The 25,069-nt window shown below is 45.7% G+C and overlaps 1 protein-coding gene across 1 annotated transcript; it reads right to left on the reverse strand.

The window, feature by feature from the left end:
* Positions 1 to 21,041: 21,041 nt before the first annotated feature.
* Positions 21,042 to 23,630, reverse strand: LOC147854558 (uncharacterized). The gene is made up of 3 exons (XM_087331666.1): positions 23,538 to 23,630; positions 22,714 to 22,847; positions 21,042 to 22,635 (listed from the first exon to the last, which is right to left on the reverse strand). The coding sequence occupies exons 1-3, from the start codon at positions 23,567 to 23,569 to the stop codon at positions 21,293 to 21,295; spliced, it is 1,509 nt and encodes a 502-aa protein (XP_087187792.1). The 5' UTR covers positions 23,570 to 23,630; the 3' UTR covers positions 21,042 to 21,292.
* Between the last annotated feature and the right edge of the window lie 1,439 nt (positions 23,631 to 25,069).

Below are 25,069 nucleotides of genomic sequence, written 5' to 3' on the forward strand. Positions count from 1 at the left end.
TTCTGCAATGATCGGAGTTACTCCTCCGCGACCAGCCGAATCGTTCTGGGAAAAAACCGGTCCTGCTGGATCTCCTCGGCTGCATGCTGGTAGGCCTCACGCCTCTGCAGTCTCTCGACTAGTCTTCTCACTCGTTCGACGACTAGGTCGTTTGTCGGTCTAGTCATCCATGCCTTGATGTTCACTGTGCTCTGCAGGAATCGTGGTCGCCAAAACTCTGTGTAAAAGTTAGCGTGCAGAAGCTTATGCCAAATTGGATCTGCTAGATAGTAACAGTAAAGAGAAGAAGAAGGTTTAATGGAAGCTTAACATAGAGAATAAGCATACACAAGAGAGAGAGAGAGAGAGAGAGAGAGAAAGAGCAGAACATAAAACTATATTCAAACTAACACTCTCAATATTCTGTACATAGAATGTGCTCAGAGATCACTTTTATACAAGTGCATAAAGGACTGATAGGTACTTCAATGCTCACATGAGCGGCTATCACTAACTCCCAAAAATATGCCTACATACTAGGCTGGATCCGTAGGGCTCTAACGGCCTACCGGTTTCAATCCGATCCAGCTCCTAGTTCCAAATATCATCCGGACACCGATCCGGCACCTAGTTCCAAATATCATCCGGACACCGATACGGTTCTCCGATCCGGATACCGATCCGGTTGAGTTTGCTCGCTCAACACTCCCACTCAAGCTCAACTTGAGGTCAGATCGTGGTATTAGTGTTTATAGTAGTCGGTCCTTTCCTCCGGCTTCTTCTGACATCCTCCCGCCATGCTCGCGCTCCTCGTCCGGTCTAGTTCCACTTCCCACAACCCATCCGGTACTGCGCACCTCGACCTCCTTGGTTGGCATGTCTGCTCAACATGCCCATTTCAGCTCCTTCGTTGTTATGACTCTGACGTTTGTCAATCCATCGGTTCCTCCGTGTCGGTGTCGACTTCCGCTGCCTTCTCATTTGGTTGGCCTTTAGTTGATCCAGCTTCTCCGAATCTTGAACCGAATCGGCTTCCTCTGATTTGGTCTAGCTCTTGTCCAAGTTGGTAGTCTCCAACTTGTCTTCCGTTTTTAGGCCCTTCACCACATCGGACCACGTCCGGCTCTTGGCCTTCTTCCGGTTGGCTCTGTCCTTCTTGACTCTACCACCGCTACCGCTTGCTCTGACTTGTTTGGATGTGCCGACTTGTTCGGTTGGCTCGGCTTCCTTTTTATGCTGATCTCCCCTCTTGGTTCTATCTTCCTCTCCGGCTCCTTGTCCGGTGCCATTCATTCTCGTTCCCGTTCTCCCCCTCAAGTGCTGCAAATTGAGATGTTGAACGCAGAGCATCTTCGAAAAATGTTGCAACTTGTCCGATCTGAGCGGCTTCGTGAAGATGTCGGCAACCTGGGGATCTGTGTGAACATACCGAAGTTCAACTTCATCACTCAAGTCCCGCTCACGAACAAAGTGATAATGCACTTCTATGTGCTTTGTCCGAGCATGGAATACAGGGTTATGGGCGAGTTGTATGCTGCTTACATTGTCACAATAAATCAGGATCGGGGTCGGCACCTCGATCCAGAGGTCTCGCAATAGTCGACAAAGCCAGATGGCTTCAGAGGTGGCAATGGTAGCGCCCCGATATTCAGCCTCAGTGCTCGATAGAGCCACTGTTGACTGCTTTTTGCGGCTCCATGCAACAGTCGCGCTACCAAGAGAAAACATGTAACTGGAGGTGGATCGGCGATTCGATGCATCACTAACCCAGTTAGCATTTGTGTATCCGACTAGCTCTTCAGTTATACCATACCGGTATAACAGTCCCTGGTCCTTCGTGCCACTCACATACCGCAATATTCGATGCACGCACTGAAGGTGCTCCACGGTTGGCTTCTGCATGAATTGGCTAATCACTTCGACTGGATAACAAATGTCGGGTTGGGTGATTGTCAAGTAGATAAGGCTTCCGACAATTTGTCGGAACCGTTTCTCATCATAAGCCGGTTCAGAGTCAAGACGTAGCTTCAGGTTCTGGTCCAGGGGTGTGGAGATCGGTCGACATTCAGTCATGTCGAACTTCTACAACATATTCAACACATAATGGCGTTGTGAATGCAATATGCCATCGGGGGTTCGGATCACCTCAATTCCAAGAAAATAATGAAGGTCCCCCATGTCCTTCATTTCAAATGCGTCCGACAATTGGGACTTCACTCGGCCGATTTCAACGAGTTCGGGTCCGATGATGACTAAATCATCTACATAAAGCAAAATGCAAACCGGACTGTCCGGACCATTCCGGATGAACAATGAAGAATCAGACTTTGAGGCTGCAAACCACATCTTACACAACCGGTGCGTGATCTTCGCATTCCAAGCTGGAGGGGCTTGCTTCAGACCGTAAAGCGACTTTTTGAGTCGGCACACTGCCGACTTGTTCATCTCCGATTGGAAACTGGGGCGTTGGATCATATAGACCTGTTCTTCAAGGTCACCTTGAAGAAACGCATTCTTCACGTCCATTTGGTGAAAATGCCATCCCCTTGCCGCAGCAACCGCTAATACCACACAAACCATCGTCATCTTCGCTATCGGAGCGAAGGTCTCGTCGTAGTCGATTCCGTGGGTCTGTGTGTATCCCTTCGCCACTAACCGGGCCTTGTACTAGTTGACCGAACCGTCGGTGTTGTACTTTACTTTGTACACCCATTTGCAACCGATCAGTTTGCACTGTCGGGGAAGGTCAACCAGGTCCCATATATCGTTGGCATCTAGTGCCCACATTTCTTCCTCCATAGGAGCACACCAATTTGCATCTTTTGTTGCTTCTGTGTAGCTCTCCGGCTCACGCACTTCTGTCACGTTAGTCATGTATGCATAGTGATGCGCCACGTACTCATTGTATGCGTACCTCTGAACGGGGTTCTTCTGACGGATTGAGCGGTGTAACTTTCCGTTAGCTGGTTTGATTCACTTCTTGGCCGGTTCAGACTTCCTTTTTGAAGATCCGCTTTCTTCCTTTCCAGGTCAGATTTGTTCCTATCCGACCCTTCACTGCCGGTGTTGTATTCCGACATCTTCTTCTTCCCCTTCTCTTTGCGCGTGAACCGTCTCCTTGGTTCCTTGCGCAGGAAGAGCACGATAGAGTCTCCACTACTCGCCGGTTCTTCATCCGATTGGTCATCCCGACTTAGCCGCTCATTCAGTCCACTTAGCCGGAATGAGACCGGATTCTCTTCTAGAGTGCCGAAGTCTTCATCTTCTTCCTGGACCTCCTCGGGCTCACAAGCCTCATCTTCCTGAATCGGGTCTTCGTCGGGAGTTGGGGTTGGTAGGGTGTACCATGATGCCGACTCAGCAAACTCGACATCTCGACTTACTCGTACCTGTTTCGTCCGGGGGTTATAGTACTTATACCCCTTTTGCTCATGCGAGTAACCGACTAGGATGCACTTCTCAAACTTCGGATCTAGCTTCTTCCGCTTCTCATTCAGTACATGTACATATGCTATGCTACCGAATATCCGAAGGTGCCTCAAATTTGCCTTCCACCTGAAATACAGCTCATGTGTTGACACATTGTCTCCGATCTGGTTTTGCATGTAGATGGCCGTCCGGACCGCCTCAGCCTAGTGGAATTGGGGCATTCTCTTCTCCTCTAGCATTGCCCTTGCCGCATCGACAATTGACTGGTTCTTCCTTTCGGCCACACTATTTTTCTCCGGTGTGTATTTGCAGCTGACTTCTCTTCGAATTCCATTTTGTTGTAGATAATTGTTGAATTGGCTGGAAAAGTATTCTTTTCTGCCATCCGAACGCAGGCGCTTGATCTTCCTCTCTGTTTCCCTTTCGACTAAACTTTGAAGGTTCCGGAAACAGTCGAAAACTTCGCTTTTCTTCTTGATGAGGTAGATTCACGTGTGCCGGTTGTAGTCGTCGATGAAGGAGACAAAATATCGACTCCCGCCAAGACTAACGTTCTGTGCCGGTCCCCATACATCCGAATGGATTAGATCAAGCTTGTTATGGCTCCGGTTTCATTCGGTGGGGAATGGAAGTTGGTGTTGCTTCCCGAGTTGGCATGCTTCACATATTTGGTCCTTCCGACCACTAAACTTCGGCAATCCGAACACAACTTGTTTCGATTGTAGATCTTCAAGCCTTCGGTAGTTGACGTGGCTGATCCGCTTATGCCAGAGATTGATGTCTGATTCAATCTTCTAACCTTTGGCGGTGCCGACATCATTTGTGTTGAGGATGAACATCCTCCCTTCCTTGCGCCCTTGCACTATTATCCCTGGGCCTTCTTCCTCGATGAAGCACCCGAGGTGTGTAAACCGCACCTGCATTCGTTGAATAGGGTTTTATGTTCTGCTCTCTCTCTCTCTCTCTCTCCTATGTATGCTTATTCTCTGTGTTAAGCTTCCATTAAAGCTTCTTCTCTTTACTGTTTCTATTCGGTAGAGCCGGTTTGGCATAAGCTTCCGCACACTAACTTTTACATGGTATCAAAGCTCGAGGGTTGAGAACCTCTACAGCCGACGAGCGACTAGTGAAGACAAACCCTAACACCCAGTGAAGAACAGAAGAGAACCTAAGATGGACAGAGGAATGGCAAGTTCACTTCCGACGGAAAAGCTCGACCAGAGCAACTATGCATCCTGGTCATATAAAATGCACTAGTACCTGCTGAGGCATGGATATTGGAGCTATGTGGAAGGAACCAACGAGGTAGCACCGGAGTCGGCACACAAAGACTTCCTGGCATCGGAGCAAGGAGCGAGCAGAGTATTGTACTGCCTCGCGTCTGGTGTGCATGATCAAATGCTCGGCTACATCAAGGATGCAAAAACGCCAAAGGAGGCCTGGGAAAATCTTCGGAAGATTTTCGCCACGAGTACCATAGCCCTTAAGTTGCAGCTCCGACAGGAGCTGAACAACATCCGGCAAAGAGATATGTCGGTTACAGACTACATCACTAAGATAAAGGAGATTTGTGACGAACTCGGGTCCATCAATGTGACGGTGGACGAAGACGAGATGAGATGGTTCAAATCTGGCTCGGTGGTCTAGCACAATGGTACGGGTCAATCCGAACGACAATTTGCACCCGGGAGAAGCCACTGTCCTTTTTCGACTTACAATCAATGTTGATGGTCGAAGAAAACCACGCAAGTGGGTCGAGGACCACTCAATCGGACAACAGGATGATGTACACGGAGGTGGATCGGTCCCGTGGGCGTGGAGGACGAGGTGGGTCAGCATTTAATGGAGGCGGCTGACAAGAGAAAAACCGAAGGCACAGAGACAGTGCCGACAGTAGTTCCGAAACCTCCACAAGCAGGGGGAGTCATAACGGTGTCGGAAACCGGCAAGGAAAGGCTGACACAGAATGTTGGTACTATGGCAAGAAAGGCCACAGAGAAAGCGAGTGTTGGAAGAAGCGTGCCGATTCAGATAAATCCGGATCTGGCCAAGCCGGTCGGCAAAACCGGCAAAGTTCACACTATACGGAAGGATCTGAAGGATCCGAAACCGGGAAGACCGGAAAAGGGCCAACCTTTGTGATGAAGCACAAGGCAAACTCGATGAAGAAGACTACTTTTGGATCGGAGGAAGTATGGTACGTTGATTCCGGAGCGTCCAACCACATGACGAGCCATGAAGAGTGGTTTTCTTTATTGGAGAAATCAGAACAACCGGGGATTGTCGAAACTGGAGACGACACCCCTCACCCAATTGTGCATGTCGGAGAAGTCTCTTTAAGCCATGTCGGACAAAAGGGAAAGCTGATGAACATAGAGCTCGAGGTTTGAAAATCCTCTAGTACGGACAGAAAGCTCTAGATAGACGAAAACCTAACTTCCGGTAAACAACAGACAAAAGACTAGATGGACACAGGAATGGCTAGCTTGCTTACGATGGAGAAGCTCGACAAAAGCAACTATGCATCTTGGTCTTACAAGATGCACCAGTACTTGCTGGGGCACGGTTACTGGAGTTATGTTGAAGGAGGAAACGAAGTAGCACTGGAGCCGGCACACAAGGACTTCCCTGCATGGGAGCAAGGAGTGAGCAGAGTGTTGTACTACCTTGCATCCTGTGTGCACAATCAAATGCTCGGCTACATCAAGATGCAAAAGCGCCGAAAGAAGCATGAGAAAATCTGCGCGGCAAGCACCATGGCCCGGAAGTTGCAGCTCTGACAAGAGCTCAACAACATCCGACAACGGGATATGTCGGCTACCGACTATACCACTAAAATAAAGGAGATCTACGACATGCTGGTGTTGGGGACAAGGCCGTCACTGTGGAAGTGCAAGCAACATTCGTGATGAAGAAGAACCTGTGTATGCATGAGCAAGATAGACACAAAGGGAGAGAGAGAGAGAGAGAGGCACAAAGGAAACGTTATATTCCAATAGCAACTATTACAAATGACAACCAACCTTCACTAAAGGTTACAAAGTCACTTTATATAGTGACTATCCTAGGGCAACTGCCCTTTATGCTATTTATAGAAATAGGCCGAACTTGGCTTGTCCAAAGGGACAGTGTGAATACGGCCATTATACACTCGTATTCGACACTCCCCCGTAATGGGCGTATACATGGGTTATCTTAAAGAATTATAGGTATATATACAAGCTTTATCGAACAAATCGGTTTTGATAGAGTCGGAAAGATCCGAAGACAGAAGACCGAATCGGTCGGGTCGGAAGAGCTAAAGCCGATCCTCAGAGAACCGATGTCGGTGGTCCGAAACCATCCTGTGTTGTGTGTCCGACTTTAACCGGACCGATTTTTCGTTACGCCCATCCGGTGCCGAAGGGACTGGAAACGATCCGCCGAAAGACACTTAGTCATTCCATCTGCGACATTATCAGTTGTGGATATCTTCTCGAGACCGATTTTCCCTGAAATGACGTAGTCCCAAACGAAGTGATATCGAACGTTGATATGCTTAGAGGCGTTGTGGTGAACGGGATTTTTTGACAAAGCAACAACACCCTGACTATCGCTCTAGACAACTGGAGCCGAGTCGGAGTCGACCTGCTGAAACGTGTGCGCCAGCCGACCGAGCCATAAAGCTTCTTTTGCCGCGTCGGAAGTAGCTACATATTCCGCTTCGGTCGTTGAGGTGGTTGTGCACTCCTGAAGTTTTGACTTCCACGAGATTGCTCCATTGCCAAATTTGAAACAATATCTGGTTGTTGATTTCTGACTGTCCACACAGCCGGCGAAGTCCGAGTTGGTATAACCGACTACGCCTGAGGTTGAGTTCGGGCCGAAAAGAATGTCGTAGTCTTTTCTGCCAGCTAGATATCTGAACACATGCTTGACTGCGTTCCAGTGCGATCGGCTGGGGTTGTGTATGAATCTGCTGACGAATCCTACAACGTGAGAAATATGAAACCGTGTCGTGACCATCGCGTACATGAGGGAGCCGACTGCCGGTGCATATAGTACCGACTTCATATCTTTCCCCTCCGGATTGGATGTCGGACAGTCTTGCTGAGACAACCGAAGGCGGATGGGGAGCGGGGTCAAAGCAGACTTGGCTGATTGCATGTTGAAGCGTTCTAAGACACGTCCGATATAGTTGGTTTGAGACAAGAAAAGTTGTCGTGTATCGCGATACCGACTAATCTTCGTACCAAGTATGTGTCTTGCCGGACCGAGGTCCTTCATGGCAAACCTCGACCACAGTTGCCGATTGAGTTCGGTGAGCTCTTCGGCATGCCGACCGGAGAGTAGCATATCGGCCACGTAGATGATGAGGAAGACGGGAGACCCGTCTTGAGCTGTTTTGGTGAAGAGATAGTGGTCCTCATCGCTCTTTGAGAAGCCGACCGATTGGATGAGGTCGTCGACCTTCTTGTACCACTGTCGGGGTGCCTGTTTTAGGCCGTAGAGACTCTTCTTGAGTCGGCAAACTAGATGTTCCTGGCCGGATGCCACAAAGCCTTTCGGCTGCTCCATATAGATTTCCTCCTATAGGTCACTGTGGAGGAATGTCGTTTTTACATCTAGCTGAATCAGCTCCAAGTTGTCGGGTCGTCATTTTCACCACTGGTGAAAACATTTCGTCGAAGTCGATGCCATATTCTTGTTGAAATCCCTTCGCAACTAATTTGGCCTTGTACTTTGGGGTGGTCGAGTCGGATGTCTCTTTTAGTTGATAGACCCACTTACACGGAAGAGCACGTCGATTCTTCGGTAATTCGACCCAGTCCCAAGTCTTGTTTGCCCGAATGGAGTGCATTTCCGACTCCATCGCTAGATGCCATGGGGCTGAATTGGCAGATGCCGATGCTTCTTCTTAAGACGTCGGTAAAGAAAATTCCGGGAGAGTATCTCGCCGGAGGTTGCGACAGTCTCTCGGATCTGCGAGATATGACTGGACTAGTCGCACCGGGTGTCAATGTCGAATGGTCGGGAGCCGAAACATTCGGTTGTGCCGAATCGGTGGATTTGGTACGAGATTTGTCGATTACCCGTGAAACCAATCTCATGTTGTGGGTTGGGCCGTCATGAAGGGTTGGCACTTCGGAAAATATTACCCTTCGGACTTCAATAGTCCTTTCGGTCGTTTTATGCATAGTTGACTCATTGAACATGACGTCCGAACATCGAACGATTTGTCTGTGCACGGGGTCCTAGAGTCGGTATCCAATATCGTTGTCGGGTTCATATCCAAGAAAAACACATTTCCTTGACCTTGGTTCGAGTTTCTTGCGGTCGTCTTTCGGTATAAGAGCATACGCCTCGCAACCAAAGATCCTCAGTTTGACATAATTCGGCTTATTGCCGGTCCATATTTCTTGAGGTATTTGAAGTCCTAGAGGTCTACTTAGCGACATATTTATTATGTGTACTGTCTTAAGTAGAGCCTCCGCCCAGAATCCATCCGACAGTCCGGAGTGTTGGAGCATGTATACTACGCGTTCTTGAATCGTCCGATTCATGCGTTCACCAATTCTGTTTTGCTCCGGACTATAGGGTGCCGTATATTCACGTCGAATGCCGCGATCCCGACAGAATTTGACGAATTCTTCACACTTGAATTCTCCTCCAATGTCGGTTCGGAAACATTTCAATTTCCGACCTGTCTGATTTTCGACCATTGCAAGCCATTCGGAGAAGATCGAGAACACTCGATCTTTGGTTCTGATGGGGTAAGCCCACACCTTCCGAGTCGAGTCGTCAATAAAACTAACGAAGTACGAAGCAACGCCGAGAGACTGATGTGGCATCGGGCCACAAACGTCCGAGTGGACCAAATCGAGGGGACTCGATTCTCTTGGTGCTGATGTTGGGTGTGATGTGGCTACCTGTTTGTCGTACTGGCAATGCTTGTAGAATTGGTGATCCGAGAAGGAGATTTTGGGGATGTAACTGGCTCTGGATAGGTGTGTTATGCCGGCCTTGCTGAGGTGTCCAAGTCGTCCGTGCCATAACAATGACACAGGGATTTCAACCAAAAATAAGTCACCCTCTTTGAGTCTGATATATAAAGGATACAAGGAATGTACCTTTCGTCCTCGAGCAAGTAGGAGGTTCCCTTTGTGGAGTGTCCAACCTCCTGATGAGAATCCGGCACGGATGCCGGCTTCGTCAAGTTGTCCGACTGAGATCAAGGGTCTTGAAAGCTCAGGAACGTGTTGGACATTGTGTAGTACGAGTGTAGAGCCTCTCGGAAAATTGAACTCTACGGTGCCGATTCCGATTATAGCAGTGTTGCAAGTTTCCAACTCGAACTGAGTCGGAGTGCCGGTTCGAGTATTGCCGAAACTGAGATCGGTGAGGTGTCACACAATACGATGCGCCCGAGTCCAGGAGCCATGTGCTCGATTCCTCAGTCATAAGCAGAACTTTTGATTCGACTGGGTTCTCTATGGACAGTATGTTCGGGTCGAACGTCAAAATTTTGGCTGAAGAGCCGACGTAGTTGACCTCCTCCTGCCAGCTATTCTTCTGATCCGCTCTCTGAGCTTTGTTGGTTTTTGCTTTGAGTGCCCGACAATCGGCTTTGATGTGTCCCGGTTTCTTGCAATAGTTGCAGATTCGGTTGTCCCGGGACCTGCTCTAGGTTCGCTGATTGTTCGGCGGTCGAGAAGAACTTCTTCCCCGATTGTTCGATCGGTCGGTCAAACCTTGTACTACGTAAGCTTCATCTACCGAGTCTTTGGCGAAAGACTTTCTCCGAGCTACTTCAGTCATGATTGCGCTCGTGACTTCGGAGTATTTAACGGCAACTGTTGAAGCATTGCACACGATTGTAACGAAAGTTTCCCATGAAGAGGGGAGACTACTCATGACTATCATTGCTCTGAGTTCATCCTCGATTGTCGTTCCCTGAGACGAGATTTGGGAGCTCATGGTTTCGTACTCGTTGAGGTGTGCCTAAACCGAATTGGATTCTTTCATCCGCAAGTTGTAGAGGCGCCGGATCAGATACATCTTCGTTGCGGCAACCTTCTTTTCATAAGTTTCCGACAGTGTTTGCCAAAGTTCAAACGCTGTCGTGCATGATTGCATTGTGAAGTACACTGACTCCGACAAGTGCATCCGAATCGTGGCGCGGATGATTCTGTCCAGCTTTAGCCACTTGTTTGCCTTGTATGCTTCTGGAGGATTTTCATTCTCAATCGGGTCTATCTGACCCTTGACTATGAGATAGTCCTGCATTTGTCCCTTCCAGAAGTTGAAATTCGAACCGTCGAACCTCCTTAGACTCATCTCCGATGAGCCGGATGTTGATGCCATCTTCTTCGGTTTTGGTTGGTAAGACTCGGTTTGGAGTTGACTACGAACCTTAGTGCGGTGCAGCCGGTCGACTCACCCAATATCGTTCTAGTCGGTTTTGAACCCGAGTCGGTTTGGTTTCGGATCCTTGTTGCTAAACTTGCTTGGAGTGACTCCGGTAACTTGTGGGACAGAACCGGTTGGTCTTCCCTAATGTTGCCGAGTCAGAGTGAGCCCAGTTAGCTTCCGATTGTATGTCGCATACCGATTACACGAAACCGATTGTTTTGGCCGATTTTGCTTCCGATGACTGCAGCGATGAGAGGGACGAATCCAATTGATCCTCCCGAATGTCCATCAGCCAAGTGAAGCATGAAGTGTTTCCAGGAGACCAATCTGCAGCAAGTGGTTACAGCAAGCGGGTGTATAGCGTCCGGTGACCTATTCGGATGTTGTTTAACCGAATGAAGCACGATTGGGTCGATTGTTGCTCAAGGAGCTCCCCTCAAGCGGTTACAATAACAGGAACAAAGTATAACTGATTGGCTTAATCCAATTTGTGATTTAACACAGTGAGATGCGAGGTTTTTGTTTTTTTTCTCCCTTCTCTTTTCTTCAAAGAAAACGAAAACAGAATGTTGTGTTGTGCGATGAAGGCTGGCAGCAGGTTGAAGAACTTCCAATGCTTTGATACCAAATGTTGGGGACAAGGCCGTCAATGCGGAAGTGCAAGCAACATTCGTGATGAAGAAGAACTTGTGTAGGCATGAGCAAGATAGACACAGAGGAAGGGAGAGAGAGAGAGAGAGAGAGAGAGAGAGAGGCACAAAGGAAACGTTATATTCCAATAGCAACTGTTATAGATGACAACCAACCTTCACTTAAGGTTACAAAGTCACTTTATATAGTGACTATCGTAGGGCAACTACCCTTTATGCTATTTACAGAAATAACCCGAACTTGGACTGTCCAAAGGGATAGTGTGAATACGGCCATTATACACTCGTATTCGACAACTGGGATCCATCAATGTAACGGTGTATGATGATGAAATGGTTCACATCTGCATTGGTGGTTTAGCGCAAAGGTATAGGCCTATCCGGACGGCGATTAGTACTCGGGAGAAGCCACCGTCTTTCTTCGACCTACAATCGATGTTGATGGTTGAAGAAAACCACGCAAGTGGGTCGAGGAACACTCAATCGGACAACCGGATATTGTACACGAAGGCGAATCAGCCCCGTGGGCATGGTGGACGAGGTGGATCCACACGCAATAGTGGTAGCCAACAAGAGCAGAATCAGAGATAGTGCCGACAACAGTTTCGTACCCTTCACAAGCAAGGGGGGTCAAGGCGGCGCCGAGAACCGACAATCGAAAACCGAAACAGATTGCTGGTATTGTGGCAAGAAATCCCATCGGGAGAGTGAGTGCTAGAAGAAGCGCATCGATTCGAAAAAATCCAGATCCGACAAGGCCGGAAAAGGGAGTCGGCAACGCTCACACTAGACCGAAGGATCAAAAGGATCCGGAACCGGAAAGACCGGAAATGGATCGGGCCCAGCCTTTGTGATGAAGCACAAGGCGAACTCGATGAAGAAGACCACCTCCAAGTTGAAAGAAGTGTGGTATGTTGACTCAAGGGCATCAAACCATATGACAAGCCATGAAGAGTGGTTCTCATATCTGGAGAAATTGGAGCAAACGGGAGTTGTCGAAACCAGAGACGACAACCCTCACCCGATCAAACATGTCAGAGAAGTTCCCTTAAGTCATGTGGAACAAAAAGGGAAGCTGATGAACGTATTACATGTTCCGACAATTACGAAGAACCTAGTGTTGTTCGGACATATCGTCAACCAGGGAATGCAAGTTCGATTCACGCATCCCGGGTGCTTCATAGAGGAAGTAGACCAGATAATAACGCAAGGGTGTCGGGACAGGAGGATCTTTATCCTCGACACCAACGACGTGGGCACCACTCTATTCACCAAAAGGACAAAAAGTTGAGTCGCACATTGACTTAGGGCACAAGAGAATAGACCACGTCAACTACTAGAGGTTTCAAGATCTGCAATCGAAACAGGGGGTTGTCGGATTGCCGAAATTTAGTGGCCGAAAGGCCCAAATTTGTGAAGCCTACCAGCTCGAGAAGCAACACCAGATTTTGTTCCCCACCGGATGAAACAAGAGCCGGAACAAGCTCGACTTAATACATTCAGAGTTATGGGGACCGGCACAGAACGTTAGTCGTGGCGGGAGTTGATACTTCATCTCCTTCATCGACGACTATAGCCGACACACGTGAATCTATCTCATTGAGAAGAAAAGTGAGGTCTTCAATTGTTTCCGGAACCTTCAAAGTCTTGTTGAACAGGAAACGGAGAGGAAGATCAAGTGCTTGCGGTCAGATGGTGGGAAAGAGTATTCTTCCAGCCAATTCAACAACTATCTGCAATAGAAGGGAATTCAGCGAGAATTAAGTTGCAGATATATGCCGGAACAAAATGGCGTAACTGAGCAGAAGAATCAATCGGTTGTGGAAGCAGCACGGGCAATGCTAGAGGAGAAGAGCATGCCGAAGTTCTATTGGGCCGAAGCGGTCCAGACAACTGTCTACATCCAAAACCGGATCAGGGAGAAGGTGACAGCACACAAGCTGTATTTCGGGCGGAAACCGAACTTAAGACACCTCAGGGTATTCGGTAGAATAGCCAATGTGCATGTACCGGATGAGAAGCGGGGGAAGCTGGACCCAAAGTCGGAGAAGTGCATTTTGATTGGCTACTCACACGAACAGAAGGGTTATAAATGTTATAACCCCCAAACAAAACAAGTTCGAGTAAGCTGAGATGTCGAGTTCGATGAGTCGGCATCATGGTTCTCCTTACTGACTCCGACTCAAACCCCCGACAATTCCGACTACCTGATCACCGAAGATGAGTTTATTGAGGCCGAAATGCCTTCGGACGAAGAAGAAATAGGAGCTCTAGAAGAGAATCTGATCTCATTCCGGATAAGTAGGCCGAATGAGCGACTGAGTCAGATGATGAGTCGGCGAGTAATGGAGACTCGGTCATGTTGTCCGTGCGCAAGGAACCGAGGAGACAGTTCACGCGCAAAGAGAAGGGGAAGAAGAAGATGTCGGAATACGACACCAGTAGAGACCAGTCAGATCGGAGCGAATCAGACTGAGGAAATAACGAGGATGGACCTTCAAAGACGAAGTTTGAGTCGGCCAAGAGGGCCCTTAATTCAGCTAATGAGAAGTTACGCCAATTGACTCGCCAAAAGAACCCCATAAAGTATTATGGGTATAATGAGTACATGTGCATCACTATGCGTACATGACGAAAGTGGTGGAAGTATGTGATCCGGAGAGCTAAACAGAAGCGAAGAAAGATGTGAACTAGCGTGCCAAAATAGAGGAAGAAATGCGGGCATTCAATGCCAATGACACATGGGACCTGGTTGACCCTCGACATTGCGAACCGATTGACTGCAAGTGGGTATACAAGGTGAAGTACAACGCTAACAGTTCGATCAACCGGTACAAGGCCTGGTTAGTGGCCAAAGAATATGTGCATACCCACGGAATCAACTACGACGAGACCTTCGCCCCGGTAGCGAAGATTACGATGGTTCATGTGGTGCTGATAGTTGTTGCGTCAAGGGGGTGGCATCTTCACCAAATGGACGTGAAGAATGTGTTTCTTTAAGGTGACCTTGAAGAACAAGTGTACATGATTCAACCCCCCGGTTTTCAGTGGGAGATGAGCAAGTTGGCAGTGTGTTGACTCAAGAAGTCACTCTACGGCTTGAAGCAAGTCCCCCATGCTTGGAATTCAAAGATAACGCACTGGTTGCGTAAGATGGGGTTTGTGGCATCGAAGTCGGACTCTTCGTTGTTCATCCGAAAGAGTTTGAAAGGTTTAGTATGCATTTTGTTGTATGTCGACGACCTGGTCATTACCGAGCTCGACCTCACTGAAATCGGCTGAGTGAAGTCCCAACAGTCAGACGCATTGGAAATGAAGGACTTGGGGGACCTTCATTACTTCCTTGGGATCGAAGTGATCCATACCTCTGACGACGTATTGCTATCTAGCGACACTATGTGTTGAATATGCTATACAAGTTCAACATGACCGAATGCCGACTGATCTCGACACCCTTAAAACGGAACCTCAAGCTACATCCTGACTCCAGACCCTCTTGCAACGAGAAACGGTTCCAACAAATTGTCGGAAGCCTGATATATCTAACAATCACCCGACCTGACATCAGCAATCCGGTCGGAGTGATCAGCCAGTTTATGTAAACGCCGACCGTCGAGCACCTTCAGTGTGCGCATCGACTATTGAGGTATGTGAGTGGCACTACGGATTGGGGATTGTTGTACTGACACGGTATAACCGAAAAGCTAGTCAGTTATACGGATGTCGACTGGGCCTGTGATGCGTCAGATCGTTGGTCCACTTCCAGTTTCATGTTTTCTCTCAGGCGCGGCGTTGTTGCGTGGAGCAGCAAGAAGCAGCCAGTGGCTCCATCGAGCACTGAGGCTGAGTATTGGGGCGCTACCATCGCCACCGATGAAGCCATATGGCTTTGGTGGGTGTTGCAAGACCTCCGGATCAAAGTACCGACTTCGATCCCAATCTACTACGACAACATGAGTAGCATGCAGCTGGCCAAGAACATTGTGTTCCATGCTTGCACAAAGCACATAGAAGTGCATTACCACTTTGTGTGTGGGCGGGTTCTGAACGGTGAAGTCACACTCTGGTATGTTCACACGGAGCGGTAGGTTGCCGACATCTTCACCAAGCCACTCAGATCAGACAAGTTGCAATATTTTTCGGAGATTCTTGAGCTACAACATCTCAACATGCCGCACATGAGGGGGAGAACCGGAATAGGTGAAGGCACTAGCGACAAGGAGGAAAAGACCGAAACATGAGGAGACATTAACAAAAAGGGAGCTGAGTCGACTGAAGAATTCGGCACATCCAAGAAAGTCGGAACAAGTGGCGACGGCGGCAGCGTCAAGAAGGATAGAGCCGATTGGAAGAAGAAGGCCAAGATTCGGACATGGTCTGATGTGGTAAAGGGCCTAAAGATTGAAGACGAATTGGAGACAACAAATTCAAACAAGAGCTAGAACGAATCAGAGGCAACCGATTCAGAAGAGGAGTTCGATTCAGATGAGCCAAATCAACAGAAGGCCAAACGGACGAGAAGGCAACAGAAGTCGACGTCGATACGGAGGAACAAATGGGTCGAGAAGCGTCGAAGTTACAATAGCGAAGGAGCTGAGATGGGCCTTATGAGTAGGCAAGCCAACCAGAAGGGTCGAGGTGCGCGGAACCGGATAGGTCGTGGAAAGTGGGATTAGACGGGTCAAGGAGTGCGAGCAAGGCGAAACGACGCCAGGAGGAGCCAAAGGGATGGACCAACAGATACTGACACCACGATCCAACCTCAAGTTGAGCTTGAGGTCGATCCTAAATTGCTTACTGAGGCAATTAGTCAAGTCATATGATGTGACAACTGTCTATTCGCGCGATGTTCCAAGAATCAACCTACCTGAAGCTCTCTCATAAGTGATGCTACTCCAATGGAGATTGGTATTGCATGTCATCGAGGAGCACGTTATCGGAAACTTAAAGCAAGCATCCATTTGTCCTCAGTCTACCTTAGTTTAAGCTTCACAACCCAGAGATTGATTGGAGAAAACGAGCGAGCTATCTTAGATTCATTTGTTATATCTCAACAATATCTCTGTAAAGGTTAAACAAAGAAGGGCAAGAGGAAGAAATGTTTATATTTGCACAAATACCAACACCAACCCCGAGTCCACAAAAGTCATATATCTTACTTCCAACCTAGTATGATGAATTCCAAGATGACTTTGACAAGGATAAGGCTACTAGTCTCCTAAAACATTGGACTTAGGATTGTCATATTGATCTTCAACCAACAAAATATTAGTCGTGGAGGCCAATTGATAAATTATTACCAGTAGAGCTCAAGGTTCTTCGAGACTATATCGAGACTATAGCAAGTGAATTCATTCGCCATTCCAAATCTCCTACTAGTGCCCTAATGTTTTTTATTAGGAAGAAAGATGGATCACTTCACTTGGTTGTAGATGACTGAGGTTTAAACAAAATCATAATTTGGAACTAGTACATCTCACCTATAATCTTAGCTCTTTGAAACACTTTAGTGGAGCCAAATACTTTACAAAAGCTCAACCTTGATGTTCGAGGTTCTTATAATCTAGTTTGGATTCGATATGGTCACATTCAGTAGACCGGTATGCCTTTTGTGAAAGTTAATGTGCAGAAGCTTAGACAAACCGGCTCAGCCGGATATCAACATAAAACAGAGACAAGTGAAAGTTAATGTGCGGAAGCTTAGATAAACCAGCTCAGGCCGATAGCAACAAAAAACAGAGACAAGGTTTTAATGGAAGCTTCACGAAACACAGAGAGTATATGTGAGAGCTAGAGAGAGAGCAACATAAACTCAAATTTCAAAATAATATCACTCTGTACATACAATGTGCTCAGTGAGCACATTTATACAAGTCCTTAAAAGGATTGATCAAAGTACTGACAAGTACTTCAATGCTCGTACCGAGCAATTGATATTGACTCCCAAAAATATGCTAACGTACTAGGCTAGGATCGTAGGCCTCTACAACCTACTGGTTAACACTCAGATCCGGACACGGATCCGGTTCTCCGTTCTAGACACCGATCCGGATCATGTTGAGCTTGCTCGCTCAATACCTTTCGGTCTCATGAATGAGCCAATGGTTTTCCAAATATGGCCTATGCATCTTGCAGAGTTTGCATAAAATAATTCAGTTCATACCAAATTTTCTCCATTTGTTGTCAACACAAATGTCCCTTCCCTAAACCGGAAGCATAAACCCGTAACCACCCTTTGGTGAAGTGATCCGAAAGGACACCTTGTGTTAGTGGCTAGTCCTGCCCAGGCTTAACACAGTGTTGAGTGAGCAAGCTCAACCGGATCCGGATTGGAGAACCGGATCGGTGTCCAGATGATATTCAGAACTAGGAGCCAGATCGGAGACCCGGATCGGATTGAAACCGGTGGGCCGTTAGAGGCCTACGGATCCAGCCTAGTATGTAGGCATATTTTTGGGAGACATTGAGAAGTAGGTCTTTCACATCATTATGAAATCCTTGTCAAAATTGATCCATCAATGCCTCTTCATCAGAGGGGATGTCACGTGCAAGAAGGTGAAATTTGGCTACATAGGCGATCTCCTTGTCATAACCACCAAATATTATTGATAGATTTTCTCACACTATCCAATATGTTTGAAACAAATTTGACATTCTTTAATAAACTTATCAAAATGATCTAAAATACGTAATCTTTTCTCGAATAATGGTGCAAACCAAGCTAATGTTGTATCACTCAATAGAGTCTGAACCAACCCTACTCGTGACGAATTAATTGGATATCAAGTGAGATGTATTTGTAATACTAGAAGCATCTAGTTTAGAAATCCTTGAAATTGTGGCAGATTATCATCAAACTTTTGTAGGAGACTTAACTTAGGTTCTTTTGGCAAACTTGGTGCCTCATGTTAGTGAGTTTTCTCAACATTCAATTTTTGTAAATATCCAAAACGCATTTTATCCCTTCCTCCAAGGCCATGAACTTGGTTGCCACGCATTCTAAATCACTCTAAATGTGAATTTATTCTTGTTCACTTACTTCTGCCATGGTTTTGATGAGAAGTTCCTCAAGAAAAAAGGAAGAGTGTATTTTGGTTCAAACAATTAGGATTGTGGCCAAGAACAAGATCAAATTGAAGAAAGGAATAAGAAGTAATGACAATAATAACAACGTTTACAAGAATATGTTGAAGACTTGCGTTGAACCGGAATGGTTCATCAATACTCGAATACATGCTTATATAACATGGTTCGGACATATGCATGCTTGCCATCTCACATAAGTCCGCTATCAAAACCTAGGGCTCAAACCCGAACATGTGGTGGAAACTACTAGGCTAGAGTACGGTAGGGGAAGAGGGAGGGAATTTTCGGTGGAGTGTTCAAATGTGTAGAGACGGGAAAGAACCTTACTAGGGGTTGACATGTCGTGCATCCGCTTGAAAGGGAGGAGTGTCTTCGGGAATGTGGATGTATGATTACTATTTCTATCCTGATAGTTAAAGTTGTACATCTTCGTTGAAGAAGAGGTTATGGGTTCAAATATCCAATCTTCATTTTGAGTTCAGAGTTTTGGTATACGTTCAGAACAAACATCTAATGTTATGTGGAGCCATATAAGACTTACATAGATATACTTGAAGCAAGATGGTTGACCAAATTTTCCAAAGTTCTGATACAGAGCTTTACTGCCAAAATTCTTGAATTGCAAGAAATGAGCCACAATTAGAAAATATTTCAAAGAAGCTTCCTTGATATACACAATTTTGATGATTCTTTGAAAATGACCAAGAAGTAATTGATGGATTGGGTCGAGGCGTCTGAGAAAGTAATGAGTGTTATAACAACTCTTCAAGAGTTCGAGGACAAGGTAAGTCTAATTATGAGGGCCAAATGTTTTATGCAACGTCATTACCACGCCTGAGTGATGATCTTAAAGTTATCTTGAACAATTCTGGTTTGTTCTTATAGTAAGAGCTCAATAATCTGGATGAGGTTTTATGGTCGGTGGGGATTATGTCCCCTAACAATGCTATTCAACATATTACATTGTGGATTTCACTTCTCAGACAATATGTTTGGGGCATCTATAATTGCTTTTGGGGGCCTTGGACAACCACCATAATTGCATATTCCGTACCTCAATCTCACCATCAAATAGTAAGAGAATGAGGACGATTCAATCTCTTAAAATGAATAAATGTATACAATTAAACCCTTGCTTCAGCCTTCCACCATTAACATGCCACCGAATTAATTCATGGGTCAGACAAAAGTCACACCATGAAGTTACAACAGCTACAACCAATTTGTGATGACATTTCATGATGTGTACACAAGATCAGGCTAATTCACTGAAGGGTCAAATGAGAGTTACGAGAGCTAAACCTTGGATCTGATCCCTAAATATTGGGGGCCATGCAAAATTGGGTCTGTGGTACAAGATTCCAGAACAATAGAAATTTGATCAATTGAAGTCAAAGAGTTCACTAGTTTCATGCTGAGTCAGCCCAAGCTGATTTATTCTAGATCAATATGTCATCTTTAAGGTATTAAACCTTCGCCATTATAATTCAACTACACTTGTTGACGTGATGCATTGTCTATGAGTATTCCAATTTCAAAACGCTGAGACAAATAAAACATGGGAACAACCCTAGCCTTCACATTAAACCTAATTTCATTGACAAAATATTCTTATAATTCTGTTCAAACAAGAATCGCTGCGAGAGATGAGTATAATTAAAGGCGGAGTCATAAAATAAACCCGGATTAGTCGGAGAGAAACAAATTTTGCATGTAACGATACCACACACCAGTCTGAACACATTGTTGGTGGAGGACACTTGAATAAATCGAATATTATACTGGAGCACGGAGAATGGTTCAAGACCAGACACATTTCAATCATTCTAAGTCTATTTTAATTTGTTTCGTTAAGTTTACCATCTTCTATCTCCCATGGATGAGCCCAGTCTCAGATGCTCTAATCACACTCTCCTCAATATTGAGCCGATAGGACGTCTCCCCACTTGCAACCGAAGTATTCCAAATTCCATCTTCTTAATTTCATCCATAATCTGTCTTAAAGCACCCCCGTTCAGTCCTCTCTTTTCCTGACTTGAGACTAATCAATAACTGTTGTTTACATGTAACAAAAAAGAAAAAACAATACATATGCAAAATAAGACCCCATTCAGTCATATACAAGAAAAGACGTACCATTCCCTTAAAGAATACATCCAAGCATATTCTGCAATAATATCATCAAAACAATGGAGTCCCATTCCATAAAACAACACATGCAAAAGCATACTCTGTCATTGTATCATTGAGTCAGAGCATGACATAGGTATATATATGGATAGATAACATATGCATATCTCCCATGATATTCCTTTTCTACTTCATCAGGATAGGTGTCGTTCATCATCATGACATTCCTTTTCTAGTTCATCGTTGATTTGAGTCACAGCATGACCAAGACATATATATAGATAGATAACATATACATACTACCCATGCATGACATTACTTTTCTAATTCATCAGGATAGGCGTCTTCATCATCATTCCGTAACCATGGCAGCGCTGAAAACAAGTTTATTTGCTTCTTCTACGAAACAACGTTACAAAGACTACATCAGAATTAACTGTACACAACAACAAACACTAATCTCGCTTCCAAAGTCTCAGTCTCTTACACAAATTTACGAAAACTTGTATTATAATGCACCTATGCCAAGCACAATTCTTGACTGATAAATACATATATATATATATATATGGAAGTAGAAATTTGGTATGTCAAGAATTGAGCAGAAAGAGCTAGCCAACAAGGTACTAAAGGGCAACTGTGAATGGATGAGATGATACTTTGGAGGTTCCCCATTCACCTGTGAAAAACTTGCTCCAACTTTCAAATGAAAACAGCATACTGGTCGTAGTCATACCCACTGTGCCATTCGACATATTTACCCGCTTCCTCAATACACCTATCACATCTTGCAACTGCTGGTTCCTGGTGTGGAGTATATCAATGGTGAAGCAGAGTTGCCGAATTGCTTCCTTCTTCTCCTCCCCTCGTTCTACGATAGCGAGCTTTTGCTTCTCGTTCTCCTCCATCATGGAAATGAGCTGGCTCTGCAAATCTTCAATTAACACCGCCACATTTGGCTCTTGCCTCATAGTAGCTGTCACCATGCGCTTCTTCTCATCATCACCCCCCCCTAATTTCCAGCCTAGATCTGTTTCCATCATACCTTCTTCACCTGCAGGATGATAGGGATATTTGATCTCTACCACAGGGATTTCTTGCACCTCCTCCTTTCCCACAATACTAATACTACTCCCAATGCCTTTTTTCAGATCATTACCTACGTCGGTCTTTTTATGTCTTTGTCTGCGGTTCTCCTCACTAAGCTGGCCTACTTTGTGCTCAAGGTCAACAACCTCCTTTCTGGAGAATGCATACTCTCCCTCGAGTACTCTTATTCTGTCCTGTAGGAGAGAGTTGCATTGGAGAGCCTTTTGGTGAGATTCTGCCAGAAACTTGTTCTCCTTCTCTAACCTGTCAATCTCTTGCCGAAGATTCTCTACAATCATGGCATCAGCATCGCCTAGAGGGTTTGCGATCGAACGATGATCTGCTTCTGAATCAGAGGAGCACGAAAATCCTTCATCTGAAGACTGGATACAGCTGATGTTCTCTTTTCCATTGTGATTCAGCTCATACTCACCATTCAAGCCCCCACGTGCTCTGATAATGTGCTTCTCAGGGGGTGAAGAAAGGCCATCATTCAAGCTACACTTCCTGACAGAGTGCCGGGGAGGAGGCGGGGCCGGGGGTGATCTAGACTGTGCTTCATCGTTCAAGAAGTGCAGAGCTTGGCCCGCCTTGCGGAGGGGAGAATACGTGTGTCGTTGGCCCGAGGGAGTGGTGGTGCTTCTGGGGGAGTCACAAGAGGACAAGCCATACTGTACCTGAAGAGCCCTCGGGATGTTCTGCCGGATCTCTCCCGTCAGGTGGTCATACCGTTCAGCTAGAGATCTGTACGCCCGGTAAAACTCCTCAACCAGACTCACAAGTTCCGGCCTCTTCTGATAGTACATCTCTGCTCTCTTTGCGAAGGAATCCGCATCCTCCTCTATCAGTTTCAGCATCTCTTTAACTTTCTCATCTAGCTCTAATCAGATGAAAACAATAAATGAAGGATCAGTCGATTGAAGATAGCTGTGTATGAATCAAGTCAAGTCTATAGTACCTCTGAGATCAGACTGGAGCCATTTGGAGTGTTTGGGGCTGTTATGGCTGTCCCACCACCATGAGTGTGAGGGGCTGTGCTCCAGCTTCAACATGGCTGGCTTCTCGGCCTTCTTCAATCCCTCCGACTCCTTGCTGAAACAGATAAGAAGTTTAAGTTTAAAAAGGCAAACATAGACAAAATCAGAAACAAAACAATTCAATGTATAAAAGGAGGAGGAGGAGGAGGATACAGAGAAGGAATAGAAACCCTGAAAGAGGTTTTATAGTAGCATAATGCATTCATTCGCACACCATGAGATATCGATGAGTCGCACAAACACAAGGGACATAAATCACCCACCCATCTGTAGTTAAAGAGTGAGGAAGTGGATCTCTCTGTCCCTCACTCTCTCTGTGTGTGATACGCATATATATATGTAGATATAGATGGATATAAATAAAAATAATGGGGTTGAGAGTTAAGGTACAGAAAAAGAATGTGGTTCCAATAGTTTATGATGATAGCCTTCAGGAATAACAGCGATGGCCAATGAGAGCGACATCATCCATCCATCCATCCATCCATCCATCCATCCATCCATATTTGCAAGACACACACACAAGAAACAGAGAAGTTGCGGAAGGCATTGACAGGATTGATAATCAGCAAAGAAACGCCAATATTACATACACACCAAACAAAAGGATAGGATGGGGTGGGGTGGTGGACTAAATTGAACGGAACGAAGGAAACCCCTCCCCCTCCCCCTTCCTCCGGCCCTGGCCCTGGCCCTCTTTAGCTATTTTAATTTAATGAATTGCTCTGCAGCCAACAATGCTTACAGATTAAGGATGAAGCTAACGCCAGGTTGCATTAAAAGAGCTCTCCCTCCTCTTCTTCGACAGGTGTTTTTCTTTTTCTTTTTTTCGGGGGGGGGGGGGGGGAGCGAAGGGGAAGGGGAAGGGGAAGGTGCAGAGTGGAGGGAGAAGGAGAAGAAGACGGGGGGGGGGTGTTTGAAAATCCTTCCCTCCTTCTCCTCTCCTCACAAAGATGCTCCTCTCCTTTGCTGCTTTCTTTGCCTCTCCTCTCCTCTCTCTTCTGTCAGGGGGGGGGAAAGATGATGAGGAGGGAAAGGAAAGGAAAGGTGGATGGAGCAAGAAAAGCTTAGCCAAGCCAAAGCCAGTCTTCAAATTCCCACTAGAAAGGCAAGGAAAGAGAGAGGGAGGGAAGGACTCTCTCTCTCTCTCTCTCCTGCCCCTGCCGCTCCAAAATTAACAATTACAAAAAAATAAACCCTTTAATTTTACTGACTTAAACAAATAAATCTCTCTCTCTCTCTCTCTCTTCCACATGGATAGATGAATGGATGGATGGATGGATGGAGTGGATTGGATTGGATTGGGATCTGAACGTTACACATACGCAGCCACGTGAAAAATCAAAACTAAACTGAGAAATTAACATTGAAATCAAAACAAGTAAAAAAAGGAGGAGAAGAAGAGGATCATATGAGCAATATAAATCATCTCATTCATTCGTAATCAGACTCAATCATCACCATAAGCCACATATGTAAAATACTTCTTTTTTTATGTAAGCTTAAAAAGACGATGTTCTCCTATGCATGTACATATTTTATTCACATACACATACACATACACATACGCAAAAGTAGAGGGAGACACTCGTGTGTGTGAGTGGGTCCCACGGCTTGAATTTCCAAAAAAGAAACGATCAGCATAAAAAAAGAAAGGAAGAAGAAGAATAGCATTTGCATTTCCGAGTGAAGAAGAAGGTTGTTTGTTGTTGATAGTTTAATTCTTAATGTCTGTTTCCAACTTCCCCCATCTTTTTAACTTTTCTTGCACAAGTTCGTTCGTAATAGCAGCAGCAACAGTCGTCGTCTTCGTAGTATATACATACATACATAACTTAACTTACTCTTTGTTTTTTATTTATATGTGTGTATGTATATGTACTATGCAGATATGCACAGAGAGAGAGAGAGAGAGAGAGAGAGAGAGGTTGTTTATTTGTGGTGATTGAGAGAGCTTTTCCATTGCCGACCACAGACATTCTCTATTTTCTATATTAACTGCTGACGATTTTGGTTGCTTCCTTCCTGTTTTTGGTTTTTTTTTTTTAAGGCAAGGCAAGTAAATGCAGCAGAAAGCAAGACTTTCTTTTGTGATTTTCCATTGCGATTGCATATGTATGTATTGTGCATGCTTACTGGATTTCCTGTTTTCTTTTTCTTCTTTTACCATTACTACTACTCTCAATCATAAACAACGTCAAATACGGATCTTACAGAGCATACATATCTATGTGGAATATGAATGAACGACTTGTTAGCTTCACCACTGGCTCTCTC

This window comes from Azolla caroliniana, unplaced genomic scaffold (genome assembly GCF_043228905.1).
Source record: "Azolla caroliniana isolate FFs.n. ecotype wild unplaced genomic scaffold, voAzoCaro1.0.p SCAF_15, whole genome shotgun sequence".
Lineage (NCBI taxonomy): Eukaryota > Viridiplantae > Streptophyta > Polypodiopsida > Salviniales > Salviniaceae > Azolla > Azolla caroliniana.

Bases quoted from the DNA above. Each gene is read 5' to 3' on its own strand.
- LOC147854558 (XM_087331666.1), bottom strand. From the start codon at position 23,569: ATGCAACCTGGCGTTAGCTTCATCCTTAATCT. The intron at 22,848-23,537 runs GTAAGCATTGTT...TATCTGTTTCAG, and splicing joins GTTAGCTTCATCCTTAATCT to CAAGGAGTCGGAGGGATTGA. The intron at 22,636-22,713 runs GTACTATAGACT...TCATCTGATTAG, and splicing joins GCTCCAGTCTGATCTCAGAG to AGCTAGATGAGAAAGTTAAA.